This window comes from Stylophora pistillata, chromosome 6 (genome assembly GCF_964205215.1).
Source record: "Stylophora pistillata chromosome 6, jaStyPist1.2, whole genome shotgun sequence".
NCBI classification, from domain to species: Eukaryota; Metazoa; Cnidaria; class Anthozoa; order Scleractinia; family Pocilloporidae; genus Stylophora; species Stylophora pistillata.
This window is the reverse complement of record NC_142524.1, coordinates 16,551,216-16,564,465: the sequence shown is the minus strand read 5'-3', so window position 1 is coordinate 16,564,465 and position 13,250 is coordinate 16,551,216. Positions and strand designations below refer to the sequence as shown.

Here is a 13,250-nt window from a genome sequence, read left to right as displayed (position 1 = left end):
TTTGATAATAAAAATTAACGGTAAAAAACTACGACGTTTCGAAGTCTGCATGACCTCATTATCAAGTAAAATGTTAAAACTGATGTAAAATTGTCTGTAATCCTCTGTCATTGGCAAGCATCTGAAAGAAGCCCACAGTGTAGCGTCTACTAGCCTAGAGGAAATGTTTTCCGTTCTCAAGAAATGCCGCGGGAAAATGGATTGCCTAATTCACGAAATGTTATTCATTCGCGAACAAAAACCAAAGCTAAACACGCAGTCTGACTCAATACGTGCAAAAGTATTTATTTAAACATATACTGCACGATTTGACATGCTAAACACCAATAACAATGAACGCTCATTATTCTAATGAAGTTATCACATTTATTTGTATATAATCTCTGAGCTACAATTTTACATCAGTTTTAACATTTTACTTGATAATGAGGTCATGCAGACTTCGAAACGTCGTAGTTTTTTACCGTTAATTTTTATTATCAAATTTAAAAATAATGGATGGATTTAACTGAGTGGTTGTGAGGGTGAAACGTGAGAGTGAATGGAATGCGGTCGGAATCTTCCTTTTGTGACGTTTGTAGTGCTGAATGTCGATCAATAAGTTGGGCGCGGTGGTAACCCGCTTGAACGACAGAATCAGGTTAATCACGTTTATCGAAAAACTGGCACATTGACTCTGATTTGTGGTAGAAATCAGAGTCACCACTACATAAACGACGAAGTCTTAGAAACTGAGAAAAAGGAATGGAATTCTTAACGTGAGATGGATGCGAAGACGAACACAAGTAATTATGCGAGTCTGTAGGTTTGTAATACACGCTAGTGCATAAACCGTTGCCTTCAATTGAAACTTTGATGTCTAAGAAGGATAAAGAATTGTCAGAAATTTCCCAGGTATATTTCAGAGCCGGGTGAAAAGAATTGACTGCGGTTATAAATTGAGTCAGCTCCTCTCTGGTAGAGGAGGTGGCGCCGATACAGTCGTCGATGTAACGACCGTAGAGTTCAGGTTTGGAGCCAATGTGCCAGTTTTTCGATAAACGTGGTTACCCTGATTCTGTCGTTCAAGCGGGTTACCACCGCGCCCAACTCATTGATCGACATTCAGCACTACAAACGTCACAAAAGGAAGATGGATTTAAATAAGCATGCTGCAATATTTTTCATATTGCAGCATGCTTATCTAGCGCGTTTAATTATATTACCCCTGATAATTTCCCTGCTAACAAAAAGGACCGCTTCCGTTTTCCTCATACAGTTGCTTTATCTTCTTAAAGACTACAATCGTTGATTTAATGCAGAGAGAAAACAATAGAATTTCATGGGGATCGGTAATTATTAAAAACTTTAAATTACTTCAAAACGATCCAGAGACAAGCACTATCTTTTCGCAGCCTCCGCTCATCTCATTTAAACGCGACAAATACATAGGCAATTTTTTGGTCAGAAGTTCTTCTCAGACTAATGACCAACCAGGCACTTTTAAATGCGCTCGTGCACGATGCAAAACGTGTCCTTTCACTCACAACACTGAGAAAATATCGGGACCCAAACGATCCATTAAGATCCCCGATCACTTCACGTGCACCCCCGCCAATGCATAACTTACACTTATTGCAAAAAGATTTACATCGGCGAAACAGGCAGAAGACTGAGGTGACCGATTCCGAGAACACCTTCGCGACGTGGAGAGGAATGACAAAGACACATCGAAACCAGTCGCTAGACATTTCAATTTACCTAATCATTCTAAGCAACATATGGCAATCTGCGGTCTTTCCTTACACTTAGATAGCACGGAAAGCCGTAAAACTCTTGAACAAAAGCTCATCTTTCAAACCGGCAGTCTAAATCCCACAGGTATCAAAGAACGCCTTTCATTCCACTAACTTATTCGTGTTTTTCTCTTTATTCTTATAAAAGAACCCAGATTCCTAAAATCTGTTGAATTCTTGATACAGACAATTAAAATACATTCACGCTTGAAAATGCCACTATCACCACTGTTGGGTTTGCAAACTTAATTCATGAAGGGGCTAATTTAAAAAATTCATTGAAGGCGACAGTGCGAATCATAGTTTTTCTGCTGATATCTTGCATTTATTTGCATTTTGCATATTAGGCATTTTTTGGTTAAACAAGCCGTAATTTGTAAAAAGGAACTCCTCCAGGCTTTCAAATAGAAGTAAATTTGCACCTGAAAAGCCACCTATGCAAAAAAAGAAAGAAAAAAAAGAAAACCATCACTGACAATAAAACCACTTGCTTAGAACTATTGACACATTTATATAAGTTTCTCAAGTCTTGCCATTCTTGAGGTTTAGTTTGGTGTGGATGAGGGAAGTTGGTTAATTGAGAGGGCAAGGTTACCACAAACTTGAAGTTCTGGACAAGGAAGTGGGAGCTTCTTAGAGAGGAGGGCTTTATAAAACACCAGCGGTTCTTTCTGTAGCTGGGTTGCCATTAGCCGCGCAGGAAAAAAACGCTGGAGAAATGCACTGCAAAAAACAGTAATGGACCAGCATCCCATTCACAAGGAGTAATAGCATCGACTCAACCATTGACTGCTTTTTAAAGCAATCAGAAATTAAAAATTACCTCCATTAGGTGGTGTAATGTTTCCTGCTGGATCCCCTTGACTGGTTGACGAGGTGCTCTGGGAAGGTGGGTCCCTGCAAAACAAGGGAACAGTATTTGTAACACTTTGCTAAAACAAAGCAAAGCAAAGCATTAAGCAAGCTGTGGAGACTGCCTGATCGAGACCTTCAAGAAACAGGTAATGTCCAAGGAGAAATATTTGAGCATCCTTTCCTGCCAAATGGTATTTAGTATTGTCTTCGTTATCCTTCAAATATTTTTGCAATGCGTGGGAAAATTCTTAAGGAATCTTAATGTTTGCTTAGTGGGGTGTTTATTTCTCAGTGTTCTTGGTATGAATTTATGGAAAAAAACAAACATGTCCCTTCGTTTGTAACATCAGCTTAACACTCTCTATGTCGTATGTCGTAGTCAAGCTTTATTGGGCAACATCCGAAAAATTTAAAAATATACAAATGTTTGAGCACTCTGGGACGGCTTAGACGATACCACAAATGTTGGGTCGTTTGGGGTGACTGCATTGCACTGCACTGCACTGATGAGGCCCAGAAGGCCGAAACAGTTCTGTCTGCAGTTAGTTCTATATATAATATATGTATATATATTCAGGTAGTGACATGAACATTTGCGAGATATTGACCATGAGCAGACCATGTCCTTATCAAAGACATTCATCAAAAGAGACTTATACAAGTTCTTCAAAAACGATTTAAAACAACTAAGAGAGGTAAAACTACTAAGGAAGGCTACATTGCATAACGTGTTCCACAGTTCTACAATACGGACAAAATATGAGGCTTGCAAAGAGCTGGTTTTACAAGCCGAAAAAGTGAGATAACAGCCACGTGGATGATTGTTAAAAGTTACGTAATCAGAGACGTCAATATCAGTGTAGTCGTAAACAGCTTTGTAAAAGAAAACGAACTCCTTAATTTCTCTATCGTAAGCAAGAGGTAGTATATCCAAGGCGAGCAGTCTCTCTCCAGACGACATCTGGCCTGGCTTCAAATTTAAAATCCATCTGGTGGCAAGTCTCTGGACAGTTGCTCAACCTTAACTTTTAGTGACATCTAAGCAGGAGACCAGGCTTCAGTAGCCTAACAAAGGTAGGGCTTCACAATCGTTAAGTACAAGGACCTTCTTACTGCCACTTTAGTTAACAAGTAACACGATCTCTTCAGCAAGGCCTAAAAGTTTGTTTGCTTTTGCTGTAATAAGGTGTACATGTGAATCCCAGGTAAGTTTGTCCAAGATAACTACACCCAGATCCTTCTCCTCACGCGCGTGCACGGTAACTTTTCAGGGCCTAAAAAGTAATCTTGAAGTAGAGGCTTTTTCTTGCGCGTTATAGTTAGAACTTTGCATTTAGGGGCATTGAATCGTATGTTATTGTCGTGACTCCAGGAATGGAGGTTTGTCAGAGCCTGTTGTAGTCGTTCACAATCTGCTATAGACGGGATAGAACTGAAGACATTGGTGTCGTCCGCGTAGAGAGCAGATTGAGTACCTCCCGGTAGAACACCTCGCAAGTCATTAATAAATAGGACAAACAGAACTAGGCCAAGTAGGCGCCCTGAGGAACTTCCGATGTAACTGGGGCCCATTGCGAGGCAATACCATCCAAAATGACCCTTTGAGATCTTCCACCAACGTAATCTGAAAAACCAGGTAAGCGTGCCGCCCAGGTAAGCGTGCCGCCCAGGTAAGCGTGCCGCCCAGGTAAGCGTGCCGCCCAGGTAAGCGTGCCGCCCAGGTAAGCGTGCCGCCCTCCACACCATGTCGTTTGAGCTTTTGAAGCAAAACTGAGCGATCGACGGAATCGAAAACTTTGGCAAAGTCCAGTTAAATAACATCTGTTTGAATATTTTTGTCCAGGTTATGACCAGTGGTGTTAATTAAGAACAGCGGATAACAGCTGCGTGACGCAGGAGCGATTTCGCAGAAAGTCATGCTGGAGAGGACTGATGAATTGTTTAGCATGATCATCTGCGAGTTTAATATAGACACAGCGTTCCAGGACTTTGCTTAGGGTACATAGCAAGGAAATAGGCCTATAATTTTCAGCCGGTTCCATAGATCCTTTTTATTCACCGGTGTGATGTTAGCTTTTTCCCATTCAGACGGTATGCGAGCAGTTCGTAAGAAGAGATTAAAAAGTGCACAAAGGCTAGGTGCAGTTTGATTGCTGCATTCTTTTAGATGGCGTGGAGGAATGTTGTTGGGGCCGCACGCTTTAGAGGTGTCCAAAGTGGCTAAACAATTCGCAACTTCGTTAATAGATATGTGGCGGCCTATCTCTCATCTTGACTTAAATTTTAAGTAAACCCTGTTATCGCAGCAGGCGTCAGGTTAAAGAATTGGAGAATATCACTTGGGGTATATCCTTGGATATTCCCCAGTTTTAGCTGGGGCATATTCGATCCACAAAAGAAACGAACACAGCCCTGGGCTACGTGGGTTACTTGAATATTTTAAATTGATTTGTAAAATTATACAAGAACAGCCTGAGATGGCTCTTGCTAGGGAGCCAGATGCAAACAAACGGATCTTTCTAGAGCTTTTATTTTGTTCTTTTCTTCCTATTGTATATAAAGGAAGTCGTGGCGTTTCGATTTTTTCTGTATTTACCACTCGATCCGGAGTCGAGCGCACCCACCAATGAGGCCACCGCGCCTCCACAACTCGTAGTACAACGCTTGATACAAAAAAAAGTAGAGCACAATATATGTTGAGTAGAAAAATACGTAGTCGTAGTCATTGTTTTTTCTAACTCATCATACATATCTATCTCACATGCAAAAAAAAAACCTGCCGCATCCTTATGAGTATCCTGTTCCAATAATTAAATGTAAACAACTTACAATAGCTTGCTCGCTTTGCAAATTTAGCAGCTCTTTTCAGCTTGAGCCGCTGATTAAAACAGTGAAATGCTCCCTTTTTAAATACAAAAAAATACATTCCTCAAAGCTTCCATGATGCGAAGATGACATGTATTGAGACATTTCTACCGAGAAAAATTTTGATATATATAATACGACGGTGGATGCTGCTATGAAATTATTAAGAGTGTGTCCACGAGAAAATCGGGCAAGGGGCGATACTATGCTCAAACCGCCGATTTGGCTCATGCTTGGCACAAATAAGTACTCGCACAGCAGCAATGCGAAGTTAGCTAATTAATTATGCTTCGGAGTTTTCCCAGGGGGGCCCTGTACCTCCCAGGGAATTAAATATTTTGTCCTATTATTTTTACAGATTTGTCGACATGATATTTAGCATTAATTTTGTGCCAAGTTTGAGCCAAATCAGTGATTTGAACATTATCGCCCCTACCTTGTTCTGCCCGGTTTTCTCGTGGACACGCTTTTAAGATATTGTACCTATGGATCTATATAATTTGCTGATTCCAACGGTAAAATGCTCACTCTTAAAATGAAAAGATATTCCTTGCAGTTCGTGAAGAGCCCTACTTAGATATTTCTGCAAGAAAAATGTTTGTCGTTTTAGTAAATTCGCGCGAAATCCTGAATTGATTGTGAGATGCATATCGTCTTCAGCTGCCCTTCATGTCTACAAGCTAGAAATTACAAAAGGAAAGAACTCATCTGTATATCGAGTGCAAATGTCGAACTACTAAGATACTACGAAAAACAAAATAAGTAGTAATAATTGGGTCAAGATCGGAATTCTATGGTTACACTTTCTCACCCACTCATCTCGACAACTTAGGCAGCAGAAAAAATTCCTTTGTTTTCAAAAAAATTGTTTGCTTTACAGAAATCACAAGAACTGGTTCTCAGGGTAAATTTTAGTCATCCCGAGCTGCAAATTTTAACTCATACTTTCTGACAGAAAACAAGAAAATGTAATCAGAAATTCGAAAATAGAACTTCTTCACTAGCTTGTTAGATTTGATGCGCGTTTTCCTCAAAATAGCTTTAAGAACTGTTAACCAGAAATTCACTGGTAGTTGTCTTACATTTATGTGTCCTGAGATTTGCCGCGTTCTGTCGGTTGTTTCGTTTTCTCCTTGGGTCGCCATAGTTTCTTGTCTTCACTTATATCGATAAAATATCAATGCATGTTTTTATTTTTACCACAGGCCGATACCTCACTTCCGGTAAAATACTTAGAATTTATCCGGAAGTAGCCTTTCTTCAACTGCAACCAATTTCCCTTAAAAACACGAGAGGAATTACTATAAAAATGTCAGGAAAGGTATGTCAAATCGAGAGGTTTTGCTCTCGTGCGTGGTTAGCTTAACTGGAAAGTGGAAAGTTATTAAGCCTCCTGTAAGGATGGCCTGGATTCACTGCTCTTTTGTAGGTTGGTGTAGAGTTGAATGTGGTGATGAGAAGACACATGACAGCAGCATCTATACTGGTAGAGGCTGACCGCAAATTGCGAGCCCGAGGAAAAGTTTAAGATAGGAAAGTTAAAGGTTTTAGTTTGACCCTTGATGATCAATTGTGAGCTGTTTATTTTCCGCTTCATACACTGGGCTTATTTGCAAATTACAATCCTCAGAACCCCATGGTTCCCTAATGAGCAAGTCATGTTGGTCCTTTATATAAATGCATATTTTCTGTTTACATGCATTCCTCATGCATGGGAGGATTCAGTTTGTAACTGCATGCAAGTAGCTGGGGAAATGCTTTGTATTTCCATTATTCATGATTGCATTGCAGGCATGGGTAAAGCACTTTGATCCTGCAATGAGAGAAGAAGGCCACAGCCACTTAACACAAATCACACTTTTCTCCTCAAATAAAGAGAAAACATTCCGGTAATATCAGCAACAACATGGGCTTCAGACACAGTAAAAATAAAGAAAACTGGTGAAATTTGTGAATTTAATTGGCATATCATTAGTGTAATACTCATCATACTATTCATTAGTGTAATACTTTTGCCATGCACTAAATTCCTTCCTGATCAAGCTTGTTCGATAGGATGATTCCACATAACTGCCTTTTTTATGGACTTTAACTTTAATGTCTTGGAACTGAGACTACTGGTATGCAGAAGGAGAACTTGGCCAATGCAATGCTCAGCTATTATGTAAAAAAATTATTTTATCAATATATATCCCTTATCAAGAAAAAAAGCTTACTTTTCATGAATTCAATGCAGGTCTGTGGAGGATTTTTTGATCCAAATATTTCTTAATTATGAATTTATCTCTAGGAGACAATAGGAAACTAAAGAACTGTTGTGTGGAAATTTAATGTTATTTTCAATATTCTTAACTTAAGCAATTTCCTGAAACTGCCCTGATGTAATGCTATTAACACAACTATAAGCAATCAATTACAAAACATTCCCAATATATGAAAGTCATTCCACAGTCTAAGTTACTCCTGGTGTGAATAACATTTTGATCCTTCCTCACATGGAGCAACGCTTTTCTTGATGTAAGTGGCCGCTCCTGCAACTGAAGAAAAGATAGCAGCAGATGCCTTCACTCCTATGCCAGCTGCACCTGCACTTTGAAGGCCTGCAAATATGCTGCCTGAAGCCACAGCTCCCCCATATACTGCAGACTGGATACCAGCAGCAACTGAACCCACAGCAACACCTGCAGTGGTGAATCCTATAGCAGATAGAGCAAATGGGGCTGCAGCTACTGCTATTGCACCTCCTCCTATGCCCATGGCATAATCTACCAAGCACCATCCATCATCTAAAAAAAAAAAAGTGTCTGTTGAACAAAAAGGCAAACCTGGTTGTGGGAAATACAATGCAAGATTTTGCAGAATTTATTTCTGTGTCAAGTTTTAGGTTTTTTAAATTGTTTGTGTTATTAACAGGGGAGTTCTTCAATTGCTGATTAAATTTAAAAGCTGAATGGTTGAAAGGAGGGGAGACCTGAGATTTAAAAAGAGTTCTGTTTCATTAAAAGGGCAAAAGAAATAAACAATGTACCGCCTCTATGGATTACAAGTACTTAGTACTAAAAGTCCAAGCATACCAAGAGGAGTTATAGCAAAGCAATTATAGCTTTAATAAATTTCCCAACTGTCACTTGGATTGCAAACGTTACACACTTGACAAGAAATACAATTTGAACCGCTACAGTTGAAATGACATTTCTTCTTTGGTACTGTTTCGCGATCTTTTGCTTTTGTGGCTTTTTTTTTTCCAACGGTATTGCAATCTGCCCAGTCTCAATGAAGGGACAGATGACAATAATTCACGATCTTGCTGTCTTACTTAAGTGGTCTTAGATTGGCTAAAACTAAAAATTTACATCACAGCAGCAACAAATTCATCATAGCACTGCAATGGATTCACAATGTATGCTTCACAATTTTTGCGCTGCTAAGAAAACTTATTACACGATAAACTAGTGATTTTGCGATCAAGATTTGATCATTTTAACACAATTACTGTGCAATTCACCGAATCGAAATATGGCATCCAATTTGAATTACCATTGTTTTGGACTTACTAGCCTCATCTTTATGTGGAAACACAAAAGGATTATCACGTGTGAGAGGCTAATAAGTCCAGAACAATGGCAATTCAAATTGGACGCCATATTTTGATTCGGGAGATGACAAAATGCGGAGCCACACTCCATGGAGTACTTAAATAGAGTACCCCTAAAAATAATGTATTGGTCAAATAAAATACTTTACAAACATGGCACATCGTATAGATGTACACATCTTGTAATTAATACATTTTGAGCTTGCCAGCTCTCTGATTGTCACAGTTTGATAGAGTCCAGTTTTTTTGGGGGGGGCAGGGGCTCTCAGTCTTACTGGTTCCTCCACTTTGGTTTTACTGCTGTGTAATGAGTCCTTTGACCATGTTACGAGGATCGAATTATCTTCACTGAATCTGTCACGCAATCCCAGGCTTTTCTAGAATTATCTATAATCTATAATATTCCAGAAACTTCTTTGTGACTCAGCAGTTTCAAAAAAAAATTACCACTTGTAATACGCTATAAATAGTAATAGAACATTCTAGATAACTAAGTAAATGTATAAAAGCTGGCTTAAGAGAAGTACAAGAAGGAGATTTGCCCGAGGGCTTACCCTCATGGCTTGCTGACTGAACTTGTGGAAGCTATGATATGACAAGGCTATGACCTTTTGACCTTGCGATACCTAGAGAGAAGAAAGAGATGAAAAAGACGATAGTCGAGAGAGGAAGAAGATAGAGAATACAGAGTTTACTATGGAGTCTTCCGGAAGAGTTTGTGTACAAGGAGAGAATGTGATAAATCAAGAAAGCCAAGCGCTGTGGTCTTCAGTTGGCAGATGTTGGAATTGGAAGTTGATCAAGACGACAAACACTTACACGGCATGAAGGATTGGAAACCTGCTTTATGAACTGCTTAACTTAATCTCTAACCTAAGTAAATTAGACAATGTAAAACTGATTAAATAATAGTTAAAATGGGTAACTGCTTGTTGTTACATTTTTGTTGCGTGCCATATATCGTACTCGGAAGTCTATTTTCATATATGCTTTGTTAGCGGACATTTGTTGGTCATTCGCGCACGTAACAACCAGAAGACAAAAAAACTCCTTGTGATGAACAAAACCCACTTTTTCGAGTTTTGCACGAGGCAAAATATTTCAACTTACTACATTTTCCATTAAATCAACCACCCCAGTCAGATGTGTTTGCTGACCCATCAGTGTTTGTCGTTGTTGTTTCTTTACACATCCCAATTTTATTACGCTACAAATAGATGGGTGAAGAGAAGGTCAGTTTAAACACACATGAATTACTTTTTTTAAGTCCTAGCTTTCATCCTCATCGCTTCACACAATTAAGAAACACACGAGGTCTTGTGTAACTTGTGTTAGATTAAATGCAACACCTCTTGCAGACACCCTACATAAACAGGTACTTTTAAAGACGTAAAACCCACTGCCAATTGATTTAATACGTCCGTACTTTTGATCTCCTGAAGATCAAAAGATGAAGATGGTAATCGGTCCATTAAAGAAAACGTTCACAGATTACATTTCACTAAGCCTTCCGTTTGAAGTGGCCAGCAGTTTTAATGTTAAATTCAAGATGGCGGTCAATTCGTGGACTATATCGAACTGCGACAATCATACAGCTGGCAAGATCAAAATGCATTAAGATGTGTACAACTAAATGATTTACCATCTTTTTAAAGTATTTTATCTGACCAATACATGAGGGGTACTCCATGGGGTACTCCATGGAGTAGGGCTTCGCATTTTGTTATCTCCCTTTTGATTCAGTGTATAATTAGATTTTTCACCACAATAACAAACCTGAACCTAAAAAGCATATCCGTTGGAAAGTTCCCGAGGACCTCAGGAACTCCTTATGTCAAGAAATAATGAAGTTAAGAATACCACCAGATACAGTTGCAAATTTCAATTCTAAATTACATTTTTATAGGTTACTAAGTGTTTGCTTCTTACCAACGGACAACAATTTAAAAATTGTTTCATACTTAGCGTGCGTCTATCGAGTTATGGATGCACGCGGGGAGTTTGGAGAGCACGAGAGAAGCGCAAGAGTTGCTCGAGGCGCAGCCGAGAGCAACTCTAGCTTCTTGAGTGCTCTCCAAACTTCCCAAGTGCATCCATAACTCGATAGACGCACAGCTAAATGCATGAAACAATTCTTTTATGACATACGAAAACAATTTGGGCGCAGAATGACGTTTTTGTAATGTTTTTGAAATGAAAGTTGCCCGAAAATGTTGGCGTCTCCGATTGTTTTGTTGATTTTGTAATTAAATGGTTTTCGGTAGTAATTACAAATGTAACCAAAAAAACGTCATCAACAGAGACGTTTACCTTTAAAAGTCGCCACAATCCAATTTGTAGTCTTCTTAATTCTTGCTGAATGTCTTTCAGCTAAAATTTGCTCCAGCTCCTGTTCTGATAAATTCGGGAAACGGGCCTGTTGTGTTTCGCTTTAGTATAGTGCTTTTTGGCTTGATTACTTGTAGGAAGGTCGAAAGCCAAAGAAAAGTTTGGTTGGCCTTCGATTTACTATTATCGCTTTCCGAAACTTTAACTTGAGGAACTCACATGACGGAAATTTTACAGCTATTTTGAAACTGCACACGTCATTTTATTGAGCACGGCCGTGCGTACATAAAGATTTCGTTCACGTTGACGCAATAGGAATTAGATAGGACCAGCGCGCGCGCTATGTTATAACATTGATTCTCCAGGTTTGCGCTCTTCACACCTCGACAGTCGAACTGCCTTTCGTTCGCACAATTTTACCCAAGAAACAAAAATTGCGTCGGCGAAGGGTTCCATAATTCCGACACAATTTCCACTCCATAAATTACTTTTAAACGCCGTTTAAAGCCGGGCATTCAGAAGCAGAGAGCCTACTATAGCAAAGATTTAATCTCATTAAGGCGAAGGAGACTGGATGAAACATTTGTCGTTTTCTCGGAATTTTCAGAGGTTGCACTGACAAAAACATTGCTTCCTGTCTAAACATGTCCGTTGACCCAATTATGTTCGAAATATCTTACTTTACTTTTTAAAAGCGAGTTTAAAGGCTGATATTGAAGGACGTTTGTCATCCACAACTGTAAAATGAAACGAAAAATCATGGTTCTGATAACGCCAGCAGACAAGCCCTTCGAGAATCATCATGAATTTCGGAGATATTTACATTTAGGCATCACCCTTTTTAACCATCACAATTGACATGTAATGGTTTCTTGCAGATTTACATGTAACAACTCCTCTCTGAGAAACAGGAGCTTCGGTTAACAACGAACCATTGCAATCGAGTTAAAAGTGACACGACATGGGATTGCTTCGTGTACAAAGTCAATGAAAATATTTCCCATCTTGGGGCGTTTCTAATGTTTTCAACAAACGACTTTAGGAAAAGCCGTGATAAAGTCGGATGCTAAAAAATCTTGCTCTAACCATGTATTTTAAGGAGTTTGGTACAGCATTTGCATTTTTATGAATTCTAAACTTGGGAAGTAGTTCTTCTTTAATCTAAGACCTATTCCAACCCAGCGGTGGCGAAAACACTTACCTTGCGCCCTAATTGGCGACAAGCATGTTAAAAGTAGCACAAGACAAAATTTGGCAGAATAACTCATGACGAGAAGGTATGCTGGGATCCTCTTTGTCACTCTGAGTTGGGGACGTGCTGACTTCTGCTCGGCGCCAAATCTGAAAGCACTGAATGTGTGCATTAGTGTGTGACGTGAGCGCTTGGATTACCTAATACATTCTCCCGTGACTGCGCTGATTGGTTGGAAATGCTGGTGACCCAGATGGCAAAACAACAAGCCAAACAAATTTCTCATATTTCCGGGTATGTTGTGTTGTCGTTGGCAATCATGACAATGTGTACTGAGTCAGTCATCGATTTGTGTTAGAGATTTGCTGAGAATAAGAAAAAGTTACATCGCCGAGCGCTGATGAAAGCAGCACGAGACTAATTAGCTGTTAGGCTGCTATTGTGATTCGGCATACCTAAACTTACTACAATGCCTGAAAAGGGCTCTTTAGCATCAATTCTTAAAAACGCAAATGAATGGATTAACATCATTGCGTCAAAAATCGCAGCAGAGGAAAGAAATATTTATCATTACAATATTTCTGATAAGCAAGGGTTTCTTAAAACTTTTGACGATAAAAATGAACGGTAAAACATGACG

At 39.3% G+C, this 13,250-nt stretch overlaps 1 protein-coding gene across 2 annotated transcripts; it reads right to left on the bottom strand.

Moving 5' to 3' along the window:
- Positions 1-1,890: 1,890 nt before the first annotated feature.
- LOC111338082 (uncharacterized) lies at positions 1,891-12,804 on the bottom strand. Of its 2 annotated transcripts, XM_088763237.1 has the most exons (3): positions 12,620-12,804; positions 2,599-2,672; positions 1,891-2,209 (listed from the first exon to the last, which is right to left on the bottom strand). In XM_088763237.1, the coding sequence occupies exons 1-3, from the start codon at positions 12,780-12,782 to the stop codon at positions 2,051-2,053; spliced, it is 396 nt and encodes a 131-aa protein (XP_088619363.1). In that variant the 5' UTR covers positions 12,783-12,804; the 3' UTR covers positions 1,891-2,050. The 2 variants fall into 2 exon arrangements, with proteins under 2 accessions (XP_088619363.1, XP_022800233.1); XM_022944498.2 differs by lacking the exons at positions 1,891-2,209; positions 2,599-2,672 and adding an exon at positions 7,435-8,281 and having other exon boundaries at positions 12,620-12,784.
- Positions 12,805-13,250: the final 446 nt, after the last annotated feature.